The sequence below is a fragment of the Vulpes vulpes genome, chromosome 15 (assembly GCF_048418805.1).
Source record: "Vulpes vulpes isolate BD-2025 chromosome 15, VulVul3, whole genome shotgun sequence".
In the NCBI taxonomy this organism is placed as follows: domain Eukaryota; kingdom Metazoa; phylum Chordata; class Mammalia; order Carnivora; family Canidae; genus Vulpes; species Vulpes vulpes.
The window spans coordinates 72,356,402-72,379,788 of NC_132794.1; the positions used below are offsets into that span (position 1 = coordinate 72,356,402).

At 51.5% G+C, this 23,387-nt stretch overlaps 1 protein-coding gene across 6 annotated transcripts in view; it reads left to right on the top strand.

The window, feature by feature from the left end:
• CORO2B (coronin 2B) overlaps positions 1 to 23,387 on the top strand; it is a 132,946-nt gene that overhangs the window by 40,191 nt on the left and 69,368 nt on the right. Inside the window, exon 2 of one of the 6 annotated variants that reach the window (XM_072738965.1) lies at positions 19,721 to 19,852. The exons of 4 other annotated variants lie outside the window; for them this stretch is intronic. Coding sequence is in view for 1 of the 2 variants with exons in the window: in XM_072738962.1 (XP_072595063.1) it covers positions 4,233 to 4,265 (33 nt within the window). In the remaining variant the exon portion in view is untranslated. Of the gene's footprint in view, positions 1 to 4,025; positions 4,266 to 19,720; positions 19,853 to 23,387 lie in introns of those variants that run through there. One more of the 6 variants, XM_072738962.1, reaches the window with a different exon arrangement.

Consider the following 23,387-nt stretch of genomic DNA (forward strand, 5'->3'; position numbering starts at 1 on the left):
CCGCCCAGGAATCATTGGGACTGAGTCACATCTGGCCTGTGCTTCCCCACGACATCAGCTCCCTCCCGTTCTGCAAAGCAAGACAGGTCTCCATCCCAGCACAGGTGGCCCCGGGGAAGTGGCATCAGAAATGGGGACAGAGAGGGAGGAGAGGCATGTTGGCCACTGTGACCTCTTGTCTCTGCAGGTCCTGGAACTGGGCCCAACACCACCTCTCAGTCTTGAAAGCGACCTTTCATGCTTTTCCATACCCTTTCTCCTGTCTAATGGGGTATTTGGCCTCTCTTCTCTCTTGGTCTTGGAACCAAGGGACTTGGTTCTAGTCCTAGTTCTGTCACTAGCCTGCTGTGTGACCTTGAGCGAGTCACTTGCCCTCACTGGGCCTCCACGTTGCCACCTATGGAATGAAGAGCGGCGTGCATGCATGTCTGCGGGGGGGGGGGGGGGGGGGGTGCTGCGTGTATATGGGTGTCAGTGTGCGCTTGCATGCGTTCGTTCTCAGCTGGACCAGATGCACTTTAGGCCTTTCCACACTGTGTTCCATCCCCATGGGGTCGGCGATGCTGGCATCATCACCCCCATCTTCTAGAAGATGATAGTGGAGTCTTGGGAGAGGATCCTCAGTAAGTGGGGACTAAGCCATACTGTTCTTTTCCACCCACATCCGACAGCTTCAATTCGGAAATCCATCCCGGGGTGATCACCGTCCTGCTGGTGGGTCCTGTGGCTGAACGCAGGGGTTTATACTTGAACCTCAGGTACCTGGGTTGCCCTAGTAAATATGCTATTCTGAATTACTGGATTTTCAGTTCACTTCAGTAATCTTTATTGAGAGGCACCTGGGTGGTTCAGTCGGTTAAGTGTCTGTCTTCGGCTCAGGTCATGATCCCAGGGTCCCAGGATGGGACCCTACATCGAGACTTTCTGCTCAGTGGGGAACCTGCTTCTCCCTCTCCCTCTACCACTCCCCCTGCTTGTGCTCTCTCTCTCTCTCTCTCTCTCTCAAATAAATAAATGAAATCTTTAAAATAATAATAATATTTATTGAAAAACAAACAAAATAATGTTAATTTAGTATCTACTATGTGCCAGGCTCTGTGCTAAGTACGGGGACAGGAGTGAACCTGGCTTGCTCCCTGGCCTCTGGGAACCCACAATGAGTGCTGTAGCATCCAGACATTTTTGGGCTATGACTCCTAGATGGAGAATCACTTTATGTTGTGACCACGAGTGCACACACGCACATGCACACACAGATATATATTATATTTACCAAACCAAAGCAAGAGGCAGGCCATGTACTCTGATGTTTTTTGATCTTTTCTACTCTGTCTCATTTTTTTTTTCAGTGCTGGTAACATCCTACCACTTTGATTTCATGATCTCCTGGTAGGAGGTGACCTTCCAGGGTGAGAAACATGGATTGAGTGTTGCGTATAGTGCATATATGGTATTGCATGTAAATTATGTGCTGTGGGAAAAGAGAACAAGGATGGGTTCTTTTGATTGGAAAAATCAAGGAAGGCCCCCAGTTCGAATGGCACTTGAGCGAGGTCTGGATGATGGGATTTCAGTCAACAGAGAAAGGGGAAAGCCAGCTGGGCCGCAGCAACAGCCCAAGCACAGGCCAGGAGACAGGAGTGCACCAGTGCAGAGCTCACACTGAAGCACCTGACAGGCACTTTGGCTGGCTTTACCACACTCAGTTTTCATAATAAGTCTAGGAGACAAGAACTCTCTATACCTTCATGTCATGGATGAGGAAATTAAGACTCAAATAAGTAATGTAACTTGCCGAGGATCACAGGGCTACTAAGCAGTTGAACCCAGCTTTGAACTCAGGCAGTTCTAAATATGAAGTTCCTAAAGATATGACCCTGCAGATATATGGGGGCTAATTCATGGGGATGCTTGAATACAAGCCTGAGAATGTTTCATTTCATTCTAGAGGTAAGAGGAAAAAAAATTATACGTTTTCCAAAAAGGAAAGTGACATGATCAAAGCTTTATTTGTGGGAGACCACGAGCATAGGAGATGGGCTCAAGGAAAGACAGGGACATGGGTCATGAGACAGGAGCAGCATCTTCCTGTTCAGGTCAGCAGCCCCAGGGACCATTATGTCATATTTATCTCAGTGTAGTTAAGGACATGGCTCATATATCACAGAAAAGGAGAATAAATCATGTTTCCCTTTTTACTTTGGCTGCTAGGAAGCTCAGAGTTCCAGTCCATGGTGCTCTTCCATGGAGCATTCCAAGGGCTCCAGTGAGCCTTTTATGTATTCGTTTTGCCTTGTCTTAATTCTCTTACTCTCACTTTCATCACCACTTGATTTTTCACCCCACTGTAACGTATGCATTTTGGTATGCCTTAAAGCAGTCCTTCAGTGAAATAAAAAGAAAACACAGGTGTAATCAGAGAGGTGTTTTGGTTTTGGGGGGGGTTTTGGTTTTTTTGGTCTTTGGTTTTGATTTTTGGTTTTTGGTTTGGTTTGGTTTGGTTTTTGTTTTTGAGACAAGATTGGAAGCTTCTGGAGAGTAGGGACTGGCTTACCAGCTCCTGGATCCCAGGGCTGGGTGCCAGGTGAGTGCATCAGGTTGCTGTACGCTTCAGGCTCTCAGAGGTGACAGGGGCCCAAAGGCGCCTTTCTCCCTCTGTTTCTCAAGTACTGACATGAACCACCAGTGATGTACAAGATGTTTCCACTAGGGCCCTGATGAATGTGGTTTGGTTTAATCATCACCTATTTATTTAATGTGTATTAGAAAAACACCTCGAATCATTTCCATCATGAATAAAATGACTTAGAATGAGGCTAAGCAGATACTTAAATTTCTCAACTTTAAGGGTCAATGTAAACAATATTCTTTATTAATCTTTTAAAATTTTTTAAGTGATCTCTACACCCAACGTGGGGCTTGAACACACAACCCCAAGATCAAGCCTGAGCAGGCCAGGCGCCCCTAAACAAAATTATCTTTTTTTTTTTTAATTCTTAAATAAATACGGTTTAGGTGATTTCTAGAGATGGCAAAACAGCGTTGGCAGTGGTACATAAAATCAGGAAGTTTGACATAAAATCAGGAAGTTTGGTGAACGTGGATTCATTTTAACCCCTCATGTAACAAATGACCAAACAGAAGCCCAGAAAACCCTCATCCTGGGGTCCTATAGGAGTAAAGAGAGGCTTCCCCTTCTCATCAGGCCCTACACCGTGTGTTGAGCCATTTTTATGTTTCCAAAATGCCTTCTGTCTTCTACTTACTTACTCTTTTTACCCCAGCCCTACAGGGCAGACAGAGCAGGAGTTATAGTTTCTCCCATTTTGTGGATGAACAAACTGAGCCCCAGCACGAGGAGGGGCCTGCCGTCACCCAGCCAGCTGTGGGGGGACTGGGGTTAGAATAGTTCTGGGCCTTCTCACCGTGTGTCAGGCACGGCCGGGTGGGGAGCCAGCTTCTGTGTTGAAATCCCCCAACCAATGGTAGAAAGTCGACCAGGATGAAGACAAGCAGTCCCCTGGCCTGTCTCCCCCGGGAGCAGCCCGAGCCATACCTCACTGCAGAGTCCACCCTGCTCCACTTACGGGAAGGTACTGCTTTCCAGAGGATGTCCCCGCTTGCTCACTGGTGGGCTTGGTGGCTCTGCTCGGTGTGGACAGATGACCAAGGGGCAGTGAGTGCACCCTGCTGTGACCACCGCAGGCACGCGCCCTGTGTAGGACCCCCCTGGCCACAAGTAACGAGACCACAGCATTCATTGGCCGTCTTTGCCTTGCTAGGCCCTGTGCTCACAGACGGACGCTCACGTTGAATGAGACACTGCCCTGGTCCCTGGAGACTCAGTCTCGGGAGGGAGGCACATGTGCACATTGCCAGAGAACAATGCAGTAAGTGCTGCAGTGGAGGAGTGCGCCAAGTGTTACGGAGGGGGGCCCAGCCCTGCCTCCCCGGGAGCAGAGAGGCTCCGCAGAGCAGGAGTCATCCAAACCGACCCATGCCCTTGGGCAGGGCTTGCCAGGAGCAGAGGAGAAGGCACTCCCAACCAGGGGCCAGCCTGAGCAAAGGCCCAGAGGTGACCGGGAAGGGTCCTGTTTGGCTGGGGTACCCTGCAGAGGGAGGCCGTAGTGGAGACCAGTGACAAAGGGGAGTTGGAAGCATTTGGAAGCTGGGGCCCCCATGCTGCTCAGGCCCAAGCAGGAACCCATGAGTGGCCAGCGCCACTCACTTGCATGGACCTGGAGACCAGCACCAGCGCAGTTGAGGTGAGAATGTGCCATGGGTGGGAGATGGCTGGGCTGGAAGCAGCCTTTAGGAGAATTCAGTGAGACCCCAAGTAAGTCCTCCTCTGGCTTGTAGTGAGTGCTCAGTATGTGAAGTGCTACCGTGGCCAGTGATGGTGGTCGTGACTCTCAGTGGGTGGCTGTGTATGTACAGTGTGTCCAAGTGTGGACTTGAGTGTGTTTTTGAGACGGTCCATCTGGGTGGAGCACGGGACCACAGTGTGAGAATGCAAGCGCTGGTTTTACACGCACTTGGGTGTGAGTAGACGTAGACAACATTTGGCTGAGGCTGCTGGTGGCTGGAAGGATGGGATGAGTGAGCCTGTCATTCTCTCTGGGTTGGAAAGGACCCTTGAGGTGTCATCCAGTTCGACGTGACCCTCATGTGGGAGTCCCATCTCCGACACCTGTGCCAAAGGGCCTTCCAATTTCATCAATTGCCTCCAGCGATGGGGAACTCACCCCTTGCAAATAATCCATTCTGTCATGGGACATCACTGGCTATTCATTAGAAGCAAGAGCATCACCCCTGTGGAGTACCTGCCGAGTCACAAGATGCATCCCCATCTTTCTCTCCTTCTTCCCCTCCTTCCTTCCTTTTTTCATAGATATTTGCTGAGCACCTACTATTGCCAAGCACTGTTCTAAATCCTGGAAGGGCATCAGGGAAACAAGGCAGACATAGGCTTTGTCCTCATGGAGTTTACAATTTTGTTTACCTTATGTCCCAGTATCTCTGGACCTAGAAATGGTGAGATTAGAATTGTACCCATTTAACAGATGGGGAAACTGAAGATGGCAGTGGCAATGGAGACAGCAAAGATGATAGAGGTCTGGAATGTGTCAGGGGCTTTATATACTTTATGGACTCTAATCTTCACATCAGCCTTCTGGGGTGAGCACTATTAATATCATCCCTATGTCATACTTAAAGAAACGGGCTTAAAGAAGCTGAGGCTAGAAACCACATGCCCTGGGTCACACAGCCAGGAGGTGGCCCACCTGTCCTGCCTATGGAAAGAAGACCTGACACTTGCTGGAGCAGCAGAGCTGAGACCCCGAACTGAAGCAGCTGGACTGAGACCCCAGGCCCTTTGCACACCATTGGAAGATCATTTAGGAACGCTGGCAGCCTCCACTGTGAGCAAGCTCCCCACCCACTGCTGTGTTCCCCCCGCCCTGCTTCACCCCAAGGGGACAGAAGTGATGAGATCAGCCTCTCCCAGCAGTGGTGTATATGCACTGAAGCCATTCCTCATGATGTCCAAGAGTCATCACGGGCAGTGGGATGGACTCTGGATGGGGGCGAGGGGTGGGGGTGGATGCCAAGGGCAGCCTGCAGATTCCTTTGCTCCAGAAATCCCTTTGGGCTTCTCCATCCCAGGCCCTGGGAGCCTGGAGCACAGCCCCTCTGCGGTGGGGCACAAGGAGTGTGAATGGGCTTCTCAGTGGCCGATGACTCCTCCCTCTGTGCCCACCCCCTTCCTCAGCTCAGCCTCCAGTGAGGCAGGAGAGATGGACCCATGGACCTGGTCTCCAGTCCTGCCCTGGCTGCATCCTGGATGGTGACCTCCCTTCACTCTCTGACTCTGTTACCTCATCCGATAAATGGGGATTAAGGAAGCCAGCTGCCTGGTTTAGATCAAGTAATCCCTGTCACGGCGCTCTGTAAGCCTGAAGCACCGTACCAAGGTTACACAGAATCACCAATGAACACAATCACCAACACGAATAGTAATGGGGATGCACAGATCATCAGAATCTTTCAAAGGTACCATTCGCAGTGTTTTCCCCAGCCCGGACTCTTTAGGAACCACTGTCTCCAGGGCCCGAGCCCATAGACTGCATATCTCAAATATATAGTGTTACATTGGAATCACTCGAGAGGCCTTTTTTTTTAAAGATTTTATTTTATTTATTTGATAGAGCGAGAGTATACAGGCAGGGGGAGTGGCAGGCAGAAGGAGAGGGGGAAGCAGGCTCCCCACTGAGCAGGGAGTCCTGATGATGTGGGGCTCGATCTGAGGACCCTGGGATCATGACCTGAGCTGAAGGCAGACACTTAAATGACTGAGCCACCCAGGCGCCCCTCAAGGGGCTTTTTTAAACATCAGACTAGTAGGTTCCTGGGTCTGCCCCAGAGATTCTAATTCAGTGCACCTGGGGGGTGGAGGGCTGGTGGGGGGGGGTCTCTGTTTCTCCTACAGTGTTAGTGGTTGAAGGTCACACCTACCCAGAGTGGGGGGCACCACAGGACAAGTGGCAATGCCTAAGGACGCTTCCTCTGTGCTACACTAACCAAGGCTGCTCTCAAAGGGTGTCCAGAGTCCAGAGCATGCCACTGCTTGTGTAAAGGGACCTGGGTCTCTTCGGTACACCACCCAGGGCTTAGGAATCTCTAAACTTGAAGTGTTTTTGTAGTTTCTTGTGTGCAACTTAATGTATCAAGAAGCAGGACAGAAATGTCTTCGAGTAATCTTTTTAAAAGTTGGGTGCAGGGACGCCTGGGTGGTTTAGCGGTTTAGCACCTGCCTTCAGCCCAGGGTGTGATCCTGGAGACCCGGGATCGAGTCCCACATCGGGCTCCCTGCATGGAGCCTGCTTCTCCCTCTGCCTGTGTCTCTGCCTCTCTGTGTCTCTCATGAATAAATAAATAAATAATCTTTTGAAAAAAAAAAAGAATAAAAGTTGGGTGCATCAAGGTACAATTTCTATGCAATAAAAATCATCCTATACAGTGTACAGTGCCACGTATTTCAACAATGTCATACGGAGTGTGGCCGCTAGCAGCTATGACATGGGACATTTCCATCGCCCCCTCCCCCAAACTCCGTCCTGCTGCTTTGTAGTCAGCCCCTTTTCCCACTTGCCACGGATCTGTGTTCTATCTTTATCATTTTGCCTTTTCCAGAATATCATATAAATGCAGTGTTTGTGTCTGGCTTGCTTGGCTCAGCATCACATATTTGAGATTCATCCCTTCTTATCGCCGGGTAGGACTCCATTGTACGGATGGGCCACGATCCATCTTCCCGGGGTAACTTAATTGTCCCTAGCTTTCGTCCGGAAATGCTATCCAGCCAGAAATACAATTTGTTTGGTTCACATGCAGACCTTTCTGCTCTGGCTGCTTCAACAGTCAAAGTAGACTCATTCTTAAATTAGTTCCTACCTGCCTCTTTCGGAGAACATAGTTCCAGTGCGTACAAGAGTTACAAGAATCGTAATGAGGGGTGGCTGGGGAATAATTAGTACACCCCGCTTCCCTTCTGAAGGAGCAGCAGTGGGAATGAGGACTTAGAGTCGGCCAGATCTTCTGATTTCTGGTTGTTTTTTTTTTTTTTTTTTTTCAAGAAAAGGAGTCTGAATTTTTATATGAAGTATCTTGATTTTTTTTTTTAAATATTGGCAAGTAATTCAGAACGGTTTTAATCGCTATGCCCTTAAGCCCCACATCTGCAGGCCAGATTGAATCTGTAGGTCTCTGTCTTGTGGCCTGTGGCTTTTGCTTGTGCTAAGGCTAGGGATGCAAAGAGAAAGAATTTTTGTCTCCGAGCTGATCATATGCCAGTGGGAGAACCCAGACTTGCCGAGCGGTAATCATACACTGGGATAAGGGTCCCCTGAGCCATGTAAAAAGATCTTTTGGGAAGATAGCATTTTGTACCCAGTACTCAGGACTGTCAGGAAAGACTCCCCAGCCAAAGTGACCTTGAAGTGGGCCTTGATGAACGAGTAGGAGTTTGCCCATAGAGGGGACATGCCATTTGGAAGGGTCGGCCTGGGCCAGGGCTGTGGGCGCAGAGGAAGCTCGACCCTGCAGAGAATGGCAGGTCAGCAGGTGCGAGTGAGCGCTTTGGGCACAGTGGTTGATTTATTCTGAATTTCTTTCATGGACTTGACCCTGAAATATTGGTTTTTCAAATCAGGAAGTCGGCACTGCCCCAGATTGTTTTGCTTTTGTAACACATTCCACCAAAGACCCGACTGTCCACTGTCCCGGAAGTCTTGCCACGTCGTTTGGTGGACAAGTTGTGGCGCCGTGTCCAACAGCTCGCCCCTTTCCCTCAGAGGCCCGGGGCCCTGGGGCTTTCTGGCCCTTTCTTCCAGATGTGCTTGGAGGCCCAAAGCCAGCTCCCAGGAGGGACTGAAGACCAAATTGCACAAAAATAGAAATAGCTGAGAAATGGCGCCAGTGGCCAGGGAGTTGGAACAATGTCACTAACTCCTAAGGTTGGAGACACGGCGGGAGAACGCTCAGCGCCCTCACATTCATATTCTGAGACCGCTCTGGCGCCAGGTGTGAGGCAGCACGACCCTGGGCTTCCCCTGACATGTGTGGGCTGTGGGGGACATGGGCAGGAAGTGGGCAGGAGGGAGAGGGGCCTAGTCAGACCCCGGCGGGGCCCTGCCTCAGAGGATGACGGGTGCTGGTGAAGGAAGGGCGGCCCTCCTCCAGGTGACACAGAGCCTCTGTGGCTGGGGGGAAGGAGTGGCACCGTCCCCCCTCACCCTCCACGTCCACCTAGGCCCTCACGTGGTTCACGTCCCGCCAACTCTGGCATCTCAGTGGTTGCTCTGTACTGACGAGATCACAGCAAAGAGAGGCCTGAGGTGGGCGGGAGCGGTGTGCCATTCGTTCACTTAACCACTCAGCAAGTGTTTGTGAAGCTTCCAGGGTCCCTAAGGCCACCAGGGGATGCCACCATTCCAGGCCTGCTCCTTGCTCTGCAGAAGCCTAAGTCGGAGAGACCCTGGCCTCGCTGGGCTGGGGCTCTAACACAAAGTAGGCATAATGCGGGCAGGACAGGGCTAGAAATATAAGGTGTTCTGAAGGCACAGGCAAGGAAGGCGTTGATCTGCCCAGATGACCTAGAAAGGCTTCCAGGAGGAAGTGGCCTTGGGATCTTTTTAGGCAGCTCAGTTATCATTTGCTGAGTTGAACCTTGAAGGGGCAGCCTGGTCCCCTTCATCTGCTTCCCTAGCGCTGTTTACCTTCAGCCTCCCCCGCAGTGCAGCCAACTTGATTCGCCGTGTGTCGGATGTACTGCGGGTTCTAGGGGGCTCTGGGCCTTATTCAGCCTCCCCTTGGTACCCGTGTCTCTCCCTGCCCCCACACTGGAAACTCTGCAAGTGACCTTCTAGAAAGAGTGCCGAGACTCCTGCCCACCACCTGCAGAGTGCAGCAACATCAGCACTGGAGGGAGGGAGAAAGGGCGAGAAGGGGCCTCTTGATTTCCGTGGGCGCTTTCACGTACTAACCAGTGGTCAACATTCCGCAATAGCAGTACATTAACGTGATGACCAATACTGAGGGCTTTCTGCGCACCAAGCGTGTTGCATGCAGTATCTTATTTAATTCCCACGACAGCCACCACCAAGCCCTATGACCTGCTTGTTGAGCATACACCCAGTGGAGCTGGAAGGCTTGGGTTCAAATCTCAACTCCACCTCCTCCCATCTGGGACCTTGGGCAAGTTACCGAACCTCTGTGCTCCAGTCTCCTCCCCTGTAATGAGGGGAAGTTTATGGCATCTACCACAGCCCTCAGTTGCTATGAGGATTAAATTAATATTTGCAAAATTCTTAGAATGGTGCCTAACACATAGCAGGTACGACACTGTGTCAAATACCTTACACATGAGTTCCGCTGCTTTGCCCAAGTTGGAAACAAAGAACCAAGAACAGCTGAATCAAGGGACTTTATAGCAGCTAAGCGTATTGAGCACATAGTGCATGCCGGGTAAGGTCAGGAGCATTCTACACGCATTTTCTCACTTAATCCTCACATCAAACCACCTCTTGTGGTTTGAGGAAGCACCACTGATAGCTTGTGACAGTAGCCGGTTAGTGGTAGAGAAAGACCCCCAACCGGGGTGGGATGACAACACGGGAGGGTAGGACCCCGCATGTCTCCCAGGAGGGCTGTGTGGTCCCCCTCCCATCGGGGCAGGGAGGCATGGATTGTAATCGGGGGCCACAGAGGTGCTATGACATTAACTAGCCTTCGCAGGTAAGAGCCCAGCGAGTGAGACCTACCAGGAGGTGCTGGGTGAGCTGTGGGATTGTGCTGGGGAATACTAACTAAGTAGGTCTGGACATTTTGTGAAGTTGTTGCCTCCTGAGGTGGTCTGGCCCACATCGGAAGTTCTGGAGTAGTCAATGTCTGAGAATAGCATTTAGGTCAGAAACACAGGAAGGTAATTGGAAAGGCTCCATGCATGGCCACCATGTACAGTTGTGCACGTTGTGCCTTGCACAAGGGCACCTGGCAGAGGAGCTGGTCCAGTTCATGTTTCACTCACCAAGCTGTGGGCTCTGATCTAGGTCCGCAGCTGCCTAGAGGAAGGAGCATCGTTTTCTATTTTTGCAAAAGTGTCCTACGGACTGGGATGGTCTTGACTCCATGGGAGGGGTGAGTAGAGAGATTTTATCTGCAGAGATGAGCCCGGGACCATGTTGATGGAAGGCTGAGCATCGAGCAACTTCTAGGGCTTCCTGACGTGCTCATGAAGGGGATGGGGACCAGCAGAAGTGTCAGTGACCAGAGCAGCCCCTGTGGGAACAGATCGGGAAGGTTTGGGTGCAACTGAAGAAGATGCTAACCCTGTGACGCTCACCCCAACTCACTGCGGAGTCAGGAAGGTTAGGCTCTCTTGAGCCGAGTGTGTGTGTGTGTGTGTGTGTGTGTGTGTGTGTGTGTGTGTGTGTCATGTGTGTCACTACCATGAGAGAAAGGAAAAAGAGTACTTCAAAATGAACAAATCCCAACGGACAGTGGGAGGGTATCTACCAGAGGCACTGCCACCCTTTTGGAGCTGCCTGGTGACCATGTTTTGTCACCTGCTTTGCCATAATGTTAGAAGGGAGACAGAAGGGTGCTGGTGTTTGTTTGCTCATCGCCCACCAGGGCCGTGCCAGATGTTTTATACACATGACCTCATTTCCCCTCCACCCCTCTTCCTCATGATTTGTGCAGCAATGACAACTTTCAGTGGAATTTTAAAAAAAAGGGGGGTGAAGGGGATCTCCTTTCAAGACTTCACAGCTTGCTGGACTTTGGACGTGCCATGCGGGTTTGGCTATATAGCAATAGGCAGCATGAATCAGTCTCTTGTTCCCCGCCCCCCACCACAATCATCGCTGTTACCATCCCCCTCACCACCACCACCATCCATGTGACTTTTCCAGCAAACACACAGGAAGAAGAGGCAGCTGCCTCAGCCTACCCCAAGGAACTCTGCTGGGAGAGGAGAGAAAACCTGGAAGGGGAATGGAGGGGCTCTTAGTTCTCTTCGCCCTGTAGCGGAGGCCTGGGCTGGGTGATGTCCAGGCCCCCTCAATCTCTGGGTTTCTTGACCATGGGAGCAGAGCCTCTGAGACATAGAGACCTCATGGAGACAGGACTTAGGCTGTGCCCAAAGACTCAGACATCTGTTACCCCCTTCCCTTTCTTCTATCCGCTGGGATGCTTGGGGCTGCAAGTAGCAAAAAAGATCAACCAAGAATGACTCAGGCTGTAGGCATGTTTCTGTTTTATCAAAAAAGAGGCCTAGAGGGAAGAAGACCGGTAGCCAAATAGGGACTGCAGCAAGGCAATGCTCCCGGTGCTCAGGGAGGCTGAGTCCCAGGGATTGGGTGGTCAGGGACCCACTGGGGCCAATTCATTAACGTCTTGAAGCCAGCACCCCACAGTGGAGAAAGTCCTGACGCGCCTTCATGAGGAGAGCCCCTTCTCTTAAGCTGCCAAAGATGACTGTTGGCCCTTCTCGTTGCCGGAGTGGGTTCTCTGTTGATTGCTAGAAATAGACTGTGTTGCTGTCGGTAGTAGGAGGCAAGAGAGTGACCAGCAGGCAGGCCTCAGTCTCCCAGGGGCCGCCCCATGACCAGGCTTCGGAGGCCTGGAATGATGTTTCCGATCTGCAAGTGCACGGGATCGCTTGGGTTATCTTGTCTGCTCAAGCCTGGCCTGTGGTTAGTGAGGAGAGCTCTCTTACTCTGCCCCCCGCCTCTGCAGCCTCCTCTTCACTGTGAAGGGACCAGCAGCACTTTCCCCGACGCCAGCCGGCGCTCTGTGACCCCAGGGGGCGCTAGTCACACGGCCAAGTGTGCAGTGCACAGCCTTCATGGCCTTCCATGGCGGCCCTGACAACTTGCATGTGCAGAGAAGAGACAGATGCTTTATTTTTCTCCAAAGCTGATCTGATGTCATTCAGAAGCCCCACCTCACAGAGTCACGGTGATAAAACACGCATCCCAGTTCAGTGGGGTCAGTCTGACTCAGTCATTCAAATAGTCTGGTGATGTAAAGGCTCAGCCTCTTTGGGGGTAATTTGGCTTCTGTTTGAAGGATTCCAAAGGGCTCATCTTTCAGAGCTCCTCCCCCTCTGGCTCTTTTTTCAAAATAACATCTGTGGATACCCGTGGCCGAAGCTTATGTGACCTCAAGTGTCAGAGGAAGGAGGGCGTCTGGCTCTGTGCTGGTCCTTACACATGTCCTGGCTGATGTCCACCGAGGTGTGGCTGGTCTGACCTGTCCTGGAGCATTCTTTGGGGACCTTCTACTGAACTGTGCAGCTGACACTCAGGGTCCATTTTTTTCTTGGCCCTAATGGCAGGGTCCATTCCCAGCTGAGCTTTTTTGTCTCATATCCATCTTGTCGCCAGCCTCTGATATAGTTGGCTTGTCCCTCATGGTGGCAACTTCTTGGTGGCCTGTGGCTCTTAGACCTCCCATGTCCTCCCTCAGCGGTGTGCCGGGACCGACTCCTGGATCCTCTCCGCCAGCCAAGAGCTGAAGGGAGCTCAGGGAGCTCAGGTTTGCACACCCAACCACTGTTTGGCCATTCCCCTTCACCATCATAATCCTGTGAGGCCACAGCTTGTTGGAATAGGGGTCTTCTTCCAGAACCCTTTTTCTTTTTAAGTAGGCTCCATGCCTAGTGTGGAGCCTAACACAGGGCTGGAAGTCATGACCATGTGATTAAGACCTGAGCTGAGATCAAGAGTTGGACGCTCAACCGACTAAGCCACCCAGCTGCCCCTCCTTCCAGAATCCTAACCAAGAAATTGGAGGGAAACCCCTCCACCTACCACCAAGCACATTGCTCCTGAGACCTTGGCTCAAAGTATGAGCTTCAGGACACATACTTGAACGTGAACTTCCCCTCTGGTTTCCCTGCACATTTTCCATCTCCATCTGTGAGGAGTCAGCCAAGGGAGACTCTTCACTTGCTAACAAGGAGATGGGATCCAGAAAAGCCTCTTAAGTCTGCCTCTTAAGACTGTTGTGTAGCTGCAAAATCCTATTCTGGATGTCAGAACCTGCTTTTTTTTATTATTATTCTTGCTTTAACCTAAGCCTCTCTGGATAAATAGATGCCAATAAGAGGGAGAGGGGAAGGTCACAATTAGCAAATGCAGAGGAGTGAAGCACACTTACGTATCTAAAAAGTAAAAATGATCCTTTTTATGCTCCGTTCTGCCCTCTTCTCCATACCCTTCTCTGAGCTTATGGCTTCTGCCTCTGCCCCCAACTGCTGGCTCCCAGTAGCTCACATTTAAACCCTCCAAGGAAGGAGCTGAGTAGTTGAGCCAATTGCCATTGAGTGTGGGTCTTCCCTACTGTGCAGAGCTCTGGAGCTGAGCTGGAGGTCCCTGTGGGACCCCACGTGGCCACCTTGATGAGGCTGTGTCGCTCGTGAGTTTGGGCAGCAATGGCTGTCATAGAGGAATCGTCGGCCAAAGATCCAGGAAGATTCCCCTTTCCTTGCCGGTGCTTAAAATAATTAGTAGATCTTTTTTTTTTTAATATGAGGCAGTGAGTGAAAGGTAGAGAACATCATGAGACAGTCATCAGTCAGATGGTTTTTGAAACAAAACCCTTTTTATTTTCTCGGTGACGTTAAGTTTAATCAAAAAGTTTCCACTCTAGTTTCTAGACCTTTAGCTGATGAAGTTTTTCCAGTGTCTTGGAGGAAATGGTGACTCCTACACACACACGTGTATGCACATGCTCGCACACACATCACCAGGGGGATAGCGGAGAGTGAACAATACAAAGAGTTTATCTCCAAATAAGCTGTGTGCATGAGACCTGGTGTCCGCTTCTCTGTGGGCAAGCTGATGTCTATGCCCAAGATGGTTAACAGTGACAAAAAAGTCTTCAGCTTTCAGGGCATCTGGGTGGCTCCGTCAGTTAAGCACCTGACTTTGGCTCAAGCCATAGTCTCAGCCTCAATCCTAGGACTGAGCTTCAGGAAGCCCGCTTCTCCCTCTCCCTCTGCCCCTTCCCCTTGCTCATGCTCACATTCTCACTCTTTCCCACTCAAATAAATAAATAAAATCTTTCTTTAAGAAAGGTCTTCAGCTTTCCCTTTCTCACTTGGGGCACTGAGAGATGGGTCGGCTTCCTCTGCTCTCTGAGACACTAGTACGTAGCATACAGACCATCCCGCTCTTCCATGGCCTCCGCTGATTGCAGTCTCAGGAAGGGGGACACCCAAGCCAAGTGACCAGGTCCCCCTCCCCCACAACACTTTATCAGCCCATCTTTGCACTGCCAGGTGGCAGGGAGCCAAAGTCTTGTTCTGGGAGGTGGTCATAGGCCCCCTGGCCACAGGACCAACAAATAGAAGAGCTCCTCAGCAGGACACAAGGAAAGCTCATGGGACTCCCTTCCAGAAAGCACATGGCACATTGTTTTAGGACGTTTCCTTGACCGGAGCAGCATCTGCCGTGCTAGGTCTGACCACACACATAGGAGCCTTAAAGTGCACTGGCTCGGGGACGCCTGGGTGAGCAGATCCCACCAGCCATGGGGAAGGACCCCTGCAATGAGGGTGTGCCCACTGTGTGCCAGGGACTGGACCGGGCTCGCTGCACTTGGGATCACAAATCATCCTAAGTATCAGACAGGGCGTTTCAGAGGTGAAGAGCCTGAGGTGTCTCCCCAGCCTGGCCTTTAGCCTCAACTATCAAGCAACCTTTAAAAAAAGTTGCTTCGCCTCGCCTAGCAAGAGACCAGAGGACCTTGGAGGCAGGTGTGAGAAGTAGAGACTACAGGGAAAAAGAAAATCGGGCTGAGAACCAGAAGTCTTGCGTGGATTTCTGCGAGCCTTTATTAAGCACTTACTGCATGCTGGGCCTTTCGGAGTAAAGCCCTCGAGGAACACGTTAGGCCAGCTCTTGGATTGACTCGCATTACAGAAGGATGACTGTCAAGGACCAATGACATGACCTCAAGTAATTTTTAAGGAACAAGTGGATTTATAGAATAACTTTTGTATGACAGTTCACACAGCTCTCCACACACGTCACTATTTCACGGGGATCTCACGACTGTCCTAGGGAAAAGGTATGAATTCTATCCATTTCACAGATGGAGACGCTGAGACTCGGAAAAGCAAAGAGATTTATGAAAGGTCACAGAACTAGGGCCTCAGAGGGCACAGCGCTCCTTGCACCACAGCTCAGGGATTTCTTGAATCAGACACTGGAGGTGGGGCCCATCCGTCTGTGCTTTAGCCAGCCCTCACTCGAGTTTGGGAAGCACAGATCTAGAGCACTGGTTCTCGATTTCAACATATCTGCAGATCAACCGGGATCTTGCAGAACTGGGTTCTGCTTCAGCCCTGAGTGGGGCCCAGGAATCCGCATTTCTGATCAGCTCCCAGAGGACCACCCATAGTACACTGAATAGCAGGAATGCCCGGGGATGCTTGCTTCAAATGCAGATTTCCTGGTCCACTCCCAGAGAGTGTGACCCTACAGGCGTGCAGCAGAGTCCTGCAAGATGAATTTCTGCAGATAACCCCGGTGAATCTGAGACAGGTGGCCTGGGGCTCATCCTCTGAGGATCCCTTCTCTGGAGCTCAGGCTTGCAGACATCCACCCCAGCCTCCTTTTCAAAGGTTTTCCTCCTCCACTCCACCTCTCCACTGGCCCTGAACCACCCATCTGATCCCTTGCCAAACTGTGGGTTAAGGGGTGTGAGTGGGAGGCCATCCCCGAGCCAGTGGGGCCCTCGGTTCCTCAAAATAGGTCAGAAGTCTGGCACAGACCAGGCTCAGTGGCTGCAAATAGAAACCATCTGCTGGGCCTGTGCTTTGAGCTCCACTGCTCCTCCCTCACTGGGCAGAGGAATATAGAACTCGGAACCCCAGTGGTGAGTGGGTGCTCCTCTGGGCGGGGCCTGCCCACCCCATACCCTCCCAGTGGGTCTGCCTCTAGAGGAAATGAGCAGCCCCATTTTGTACACCCCCATCTTTTCACCCCTCCTCACCCCTCATCAGTGGGAGTCTTGCGGTGTGGATCGGCCATCACATCACCTTGCTGTGTGATCTTGGACAAATCCCTCTCCCTTTCTGGGCCTTAGTCTATGAAACAGACTGGATTTTAGTGGACCCAAGGGTGCTTCTCCCAGCTTTCTGCCCAGGTCGAACCTTACAAGTTGGGATTGGATCCTGCAGATCTCCATGAGGGGATGGGCAAGGTTTGTGATCCTGGAGGGCCAATGGGGTTCTGGGAGGCTTTGAGGGGAAGTGACAAGGTCACTCTTCCTTATTCCTGTCCTCATCCCCTCACTCATTTGTGCATTTACAAAACACTTATCGATACTGTCTTAAGTCTAATGGTAAGCCCCGGAAAAACGAGGAAGAGTGAGACTCAGTCCCCACCCTCAGTAACATCCAGTGTGATTGGGGAGCAAAGATGTAATGTAGAGCTCCTGGTGTCAGACCTGAGTTCAGATCCAGCTCCTCCACTCACGTGACCTTAGCCAACCTAGGAGCACCTGCCAGTGGGGATTCTTGTATCTTCTCCTAGGATCGTTATAAGGATTACGGGATATAATGGACATTAAATGCTTGGCTCATAGCAAGCACTTAAACATTGGCTTCTGTTATTAGTGTGCTGAGCCAGGCAAAGGAGAGGACAGGACAGAGCCTGGGGGCTTCAGAAAAGACTTCCCAGCCCAGGAACCATCTTGAGGGAGGGGGGAGTGCTCCTGAAGAGCTTGAAGCAGCGCAGCCAGCAGCCTTCTCCTCACATGTCCAGTCCTGCTCAGCAGAACAGGAAAGACTGCAGGGATTCGGGGCAGAAGCTTGTTCCTGGAATAGACTTCATGTCTGGCTGGACGTGCGTTGGGTGATGGGCAGCAGACAGCATCCTGGGAGCTGGGAGCTGGATCCTCCCATCTGCAGGCTGTTGAGAAGGTGGCATCCCAACCATGCTCACTCCCACTTTGATCTGCTCTGATAACATAAAAGAGACAGGACAGGGCTGGGAGGGATCCCATTTCATGGCGGAGAAAGGCTTGCACACAAGAGGCTTTGGGAGTTGGTGGGAGCGCTGGCCTGGAACCCAGGCATTGCACGTTTGCTGGGGGTGGAGAGAAAGTCACTGGGGTGACTCCAGATCATGGCCTTCCTCGGTGCCCCTGCATCCTGGCCGGGAACGACCGGGTGTGGAGGTTCAGTTGGATTAGTCTCTCCCAGGATGTGACTTTTGGGAGCTAGTCGATATCCTACTGGCGCTGTCTAATCGAATTTTTGGCAGTGATGAGAATGCTTTGTAATCTGTACTCTGCAGTATGGCAGCCACTAGCCACACATGGCTAGTGAGCACCTAAAATGCGCTTGGTCTAACTAAGGAACTGAACTCTTAATTTGATTTCATGTTAATTGATTAGTCACGTGTAGTTAGTAGCTGCCATGGGGATCAGTGCAGCTTTGGCCTTCTCCTAGGTGCAGGGAGGGGCTCGAGCAGATATTCGCAAAAGCTTGTGTCCACAAATGTGTGCCCTCATGACATGCTCCTTGGAGGGTTCCAATGTGTAGTCAGGTTAGGGAATCACCAGACCAGGGGTCTGAGAGATACGGTCCCAAGGGAAGAGGCAAATATCCCAGTGTGCGTAGCCTCGCACCATCCATTGCTCTGTCTGCCTGTGGCCTCTTAGCTCTTTTTCTGTCATCTTATTTCCACTGTGGCTTGATTCTGCACCAGCTATACATTCAGTGATGCCACAGTCATGGTGGGAGTATTTGCAGCAGGGAAACTGGTAAATGCTGCAAACTGGGGCACCCCCCCCCCCCGGCTGATAACCAGTTACCAGCACACCCTTGCCCTAGACCCACTGGCAGGTACGTTGAATCTTCACCATATACCAAGCACTGTTTTAGGCATTGCTGATACCGCAGTAAATAGGAGAGACTGAAATCCCTGCCCTCCTGGAGCTGACATTCTAGAAGAGAAGAGCACAACGGGATACGTAAAAATACGTCATGTGGTTGATAATGACACGCACCTGAGGAAGGTCTCATGGAGAGGTCACCGCTGAGGAAAGACCTACAGGAAGTAAGAAAAGCTCTACAAGAAGGGGGAACAGCATCCTCATGAGCAGGTCATGTCACAGTCAAAGGGAGCTGAGTCTCCAATGGGTTCGGGGCCTCATCCCAGGTTGGCCTGGCTGGGGCGGAGCCGAGGTGCGAATGTAGGTCACCTGGCAGCAGAGCCCTCCCTGCTGAGCACTGCCATGCTGCTGAGCTGTGAACCCCAGCCTCAGGGGGGAACAGGGTCAGTGAGTCAGCCTCCCCCAGCCTCTGCCTCTGCTGACATTGGGTGTGCCACGGGGAGCAGAGGATTCAGGGGCAAGCCCTGTGGAACTCCCTGGAGAGCCGGACCCAGCGGATGCAGCAGTCAGAGAGCATGTCAGAGACAACACGTACGGCCCAGCTTGCCCATGCTGGTGATTGCTTGCATGGCCACAGAATCTTCTCAGGGATCCTGAAAGCCAATGAGAACCCGGTGTTTTGGGCTAGACCACAAAATGGCAGAGCTGGGCAGTGGGCCGTTTGGCGTACACACGTCTTGTGGCAGAAGGAGGGATTGCTTGATGGCCTGTAGTAGTTGAGAGGTTGAACCACCTGGAATGCAGGTTTCTGGCATCTTCCTCGTATCAGAGGTTCTCAAACTGGGTTCCACAAGGTTGTCGCAGACCATTGCACAAATGTGCTCCCAGCTGCCTTCTCGACTTGAATACAAGCATCTCCAGCTTGGCCTGTTGATACTTTGGAGGTCTGAATAGTGCTCTGTGTGAGAAAGGGGACTCCCACTAAAGGGAAGAGACCATTGCCCTTCATTTCACAGAGAAAGAAACAGAGGGTGGGGTCGGTCAGTATCACCGCCAGGCCTAGTGCGCCTCTCAGGATGCCAAGCAACAGTCACTTCTGCTCCCTCCCGTTTGAGGGCATGCGCTGTGTCCCTCCCATGTTCCAGCCCCCTGGGTTCGGGAAAGCAGAGCTGGTTCAGAGAAGGAGGAGGACCAGGTGACCGGCAGTCCCTCAGAGACCCCGAATGTTGTGGTCAAACGAGATGAGGATACTGATAATAGGTCAGTGGCACGCCATTCGCAGAGCACGTCTCCCCTGTGTTTTCAGGTCCCGTCCTCAGAGATTCAGGACCGAGGTGCGGTTGATGCCCATGTTTGCACCAAGGAGGACCCAGAGCCCGAAAAAGGAAGGTGGCTTGACCCACGTCACAGAGCCAGCGATTCCAACAAGACGGAAAAGGTCAGCCTGTGGACAGAAAGGGGCTCTCCCACGGATCCTGGTTGGCTGTCCAGCCGCCACCAGCGTGGGTCCCGGGGGCCTCCTGGCTCACAGCTCTCCCCCGAGGACGTAGCCACGAGCTCCCCCCTCACCTGAGTCAGAGACAAGGCAAAAAAACAAAAAAACTGCCCTCATACATTTTTGTGTTCCAGTTAAAGGACTGAATTTTAGTCATCATCATCTAGAAAATGCACCCGCTGGCCACAATAAATCATTTTTAGGATCGGAGGACAGGATACAATTTGCTTCCATGTGGAGTGTACATAGTGATTATCTCAGAGGAGAATAAAGGCTGCCTCCATTTCTTAAGAGGCTATAAGGGCCATTCAGCTGCGAAATGAATGTTTCTTCCTTCCGGGCCCTCCCCCTCTCGGAGGGAGACCAGGATGGCGCGGGGCCCAGGGAGAGGCCGCCAGGGAGCAGGCCCAGCAGCTGTGCACATCTGGAGGCCAGAGCCTCACCCTCCCTCCTCCTGACCCTCAGCCCAGCCCAGCACACACACCCCCCGCCCCCCCGCCGCCCCCTGCCGCCACCTCCTCCTGGCAGATCCTAGCCTGCCCAAGCAAACACTTAATTGAGGTTAGAGCCTCTCCTTTACAAGAGAAGAAGAGAGAGTGGAACTAGCGTTTGGCAAGCACCCACCCTGTGCCAGACACCTTGCCAGGCAGGTACTTTGTACTTGGTCGCTTCATTGCATCCAGTGAGCTGGGTGACATTCTTTGCATTTTATGGATAGATAAACTAATGCTCCGGGAGGTTGAGTAACTAGTCTAAAGTCACACAGTTAACAAATAACAGGATGGTAACCTTTGGATTCTAACTCCCTAACTCTGCCTACTGTATAGGTCCTTTGCAGTTTTGTATAGTGCCCTGTGTTAGATGGAGCAAGTGTGAAGGGATAGAAGTTTAGGGAGAGGCCAAAGGAAGAGAAGATGTGTGTTCTACTGGAAAGAACAGTAGACTCAGAGTCAAAAGTTCTTGGCTGGTCTTGGCTCGGCCATGTTCGTGGCTTGTGACTTGGGGCTAATCTCTTAACACCTCTGAGCCTCAGATTAGTCACACAAATACTATGTCTTTTCAGTGAGGTTACAGTATCTGCCCAGCTCTGTGCATTGGTCTGCTGGGGTGGAGGGAGGGGAACAAGGTGGTATCCAGAGTGGGTCATGGCTATGACATGGGTGGGCTTCTTGGGGCGGTTCTGCGGGCACTGGTCCCCTTGCTGACACTGTCCGCAGCAGGGATGCACTGAGCCCTAGCCTGAGAGCTGTGCTGAATTCAAAGGCCTTGGGCTCCCAGTGACAAGGAGCCCAGAGGACATGAGGACACATGACTACAAGGAAGGGTGCGGACCCAGATGCACAAGTGGGGGAGGGTAAGGACCAGGCCTGGCGTGGGTTCAGTGGTGTGGGGGCCGAAGGGGCCGGATGGTCAGGTAACTCATAAGCTAGGAACAGGAGCGGGGAAACACAACCTAAAGCTTAGAATAAGTTGCACTCATCAGCTCTCGGATTCCCTAGGGGAGATGCAGGTGCCACGAGAGCAGGTGACTTCAGGGTCACAGCAGCCCAGCCGGCATGGCATCGCACTCCCCGTTTTACAGAAAAAGGAGTGTCCTGGCCATGGTGACAGGACTAGGACCCCTGCTGGGCACTCTGACCCCAGCACCCCTTTCTATTACAACACAATGCCTTTCATGGAGGAGCTCTGTGATCTCATCTGGGGGCCGGAAGACCAGCTAGTCCCATCCATTATCCCACACCATCCTGATCAGAGGCCACCCACCAGAGCCTTGAACCCCTCCAGGGATGGGAAGCTCATTACCTCTCAAGGCAGCTTCCTTTCCCACCTCAGGCAGCATTAACGATTAAGAAAGTCCTCCCTTTCCGAGAGCTCAATGTGCCTCAATCTGTGCGGACTGCTCCTGAAAGGCTCAGAGATAGCATGTGTGTCCTGCCCTCATTAGAATTAGCTGGGGGAATCCAAGGATCGAGGCTATGCTCGGGGGCAAGGGGTAAAAGGCAAAGGGCCAGATTCTAGGTCATCTCTTGGCTGTCACACTGACTTCCCTTTGAGGTCTGGGCAGCTCCTCCATCCCAGCCTCTGGCAGAAGAGGGAGGAGTGTTTTCATGCAGGCAGCTGACCTTAGAGTGAAGTCATGCCCTCAGGACTGCGGGTGGAAGGTCAGCCCTCTGGGGCCTGCGGTCACCCTGCCTTGGTCCGCAGAGTGTTTCGGTGCCCCATCTGGCCTCCCAGGCCTTCCAGCCTCCTGTCCGCTGCCCTCCAGAACGAACCCTCAGCACACCCAGCCAGTCCCTCACTGCCACCAGTCGGACCAGGTCCCCGTCCCTCATTCCCTCTGCCTTCTCTCCATCCTTGTCCCACCAGAGCCAAGCGATGAAGAACAGGGCTGTCTTTAACCTGAATCGAATCAAAGCTTTATACCTGATTCCGCAAGTTTACAGGGAATCCAGGAATGACTTTGAAGCTGTCACAAAGCAACATGAGACAGATCGCTGGAATGTTTTATAACACAGCCGACTTAGTGTCTTCAAAAAGTCAATACCACTAAAAAAAAAAAAAAAAAAAAGAGGAAAGAAAGAAAACAAAAAAAAGATGATGGGAATGCTTTAGATGAAAAGGAGGCAAAAGAGAGATCACCACTAAGTGACACACATGGGAGCAATGTGGCTCCCTAGCCTGGTTGCTCACAATATGGAATCGTTGTAAAAGGCATTTTGGAGCATTTTGAGTAGGGGCTGGGTCTTGGAGGGTATTGTGGAGTTGTTAATTTTCTTAGACGGGATAATGGTAATGTGCTCATGTAGGAAATTGCCCTCATTTGTAGGAAATGCATGCAGACATAACAAGGGGACAAGAGTCATGTTTGCAATCTCCTTTCAACTGATTCCACAAAAGAAAAAAAAAAAAAGACAGACACGTGCAAGCACGCACGCGCACGCACAGAGAGAAAAAGAAACATGGCAAAATGTTCATGATAATTAACTAAGTGATGGGTGGTTATTGAACCATTCTCCCAACGACATGTATTGAAATCTTTCATAATAAAAGCTTTGAGGGACACCTGGGTGGCTCAGTGGTTGAGCATCTACTTTCGGCTCAGGTCGTGATCCCGGGGTCCTGGGATCGAGTCCTGTATCAGGGTCCCTGCAGGGAGCCTGCTTCTCCCTCTGCCTATGTCTCTGCCTCTCTCTCTGTCTCCCATGAATAAATCTTTTTAAAAAATAATAATAATAAATAAATTTATTTATTTTAAAAAATAAATAAAATCTTTTTAAAAAATAAAAGGTTTGAGAAAACGTGATCTGGACTGTAGAGTCAGAAAGAGCTGGTTCAAGTCGCCCCTGTGCTCGCTAACCCATGTGCTAACCCTAACCCTGTGCTCACTAACCCATTGGGCTGGGTCTGTCTCCCACCCTGTACGAGGAGAGCTGTAGTTCACCCACTGGGATCGTGCACAGCCCCGTGCTCTCTCTGC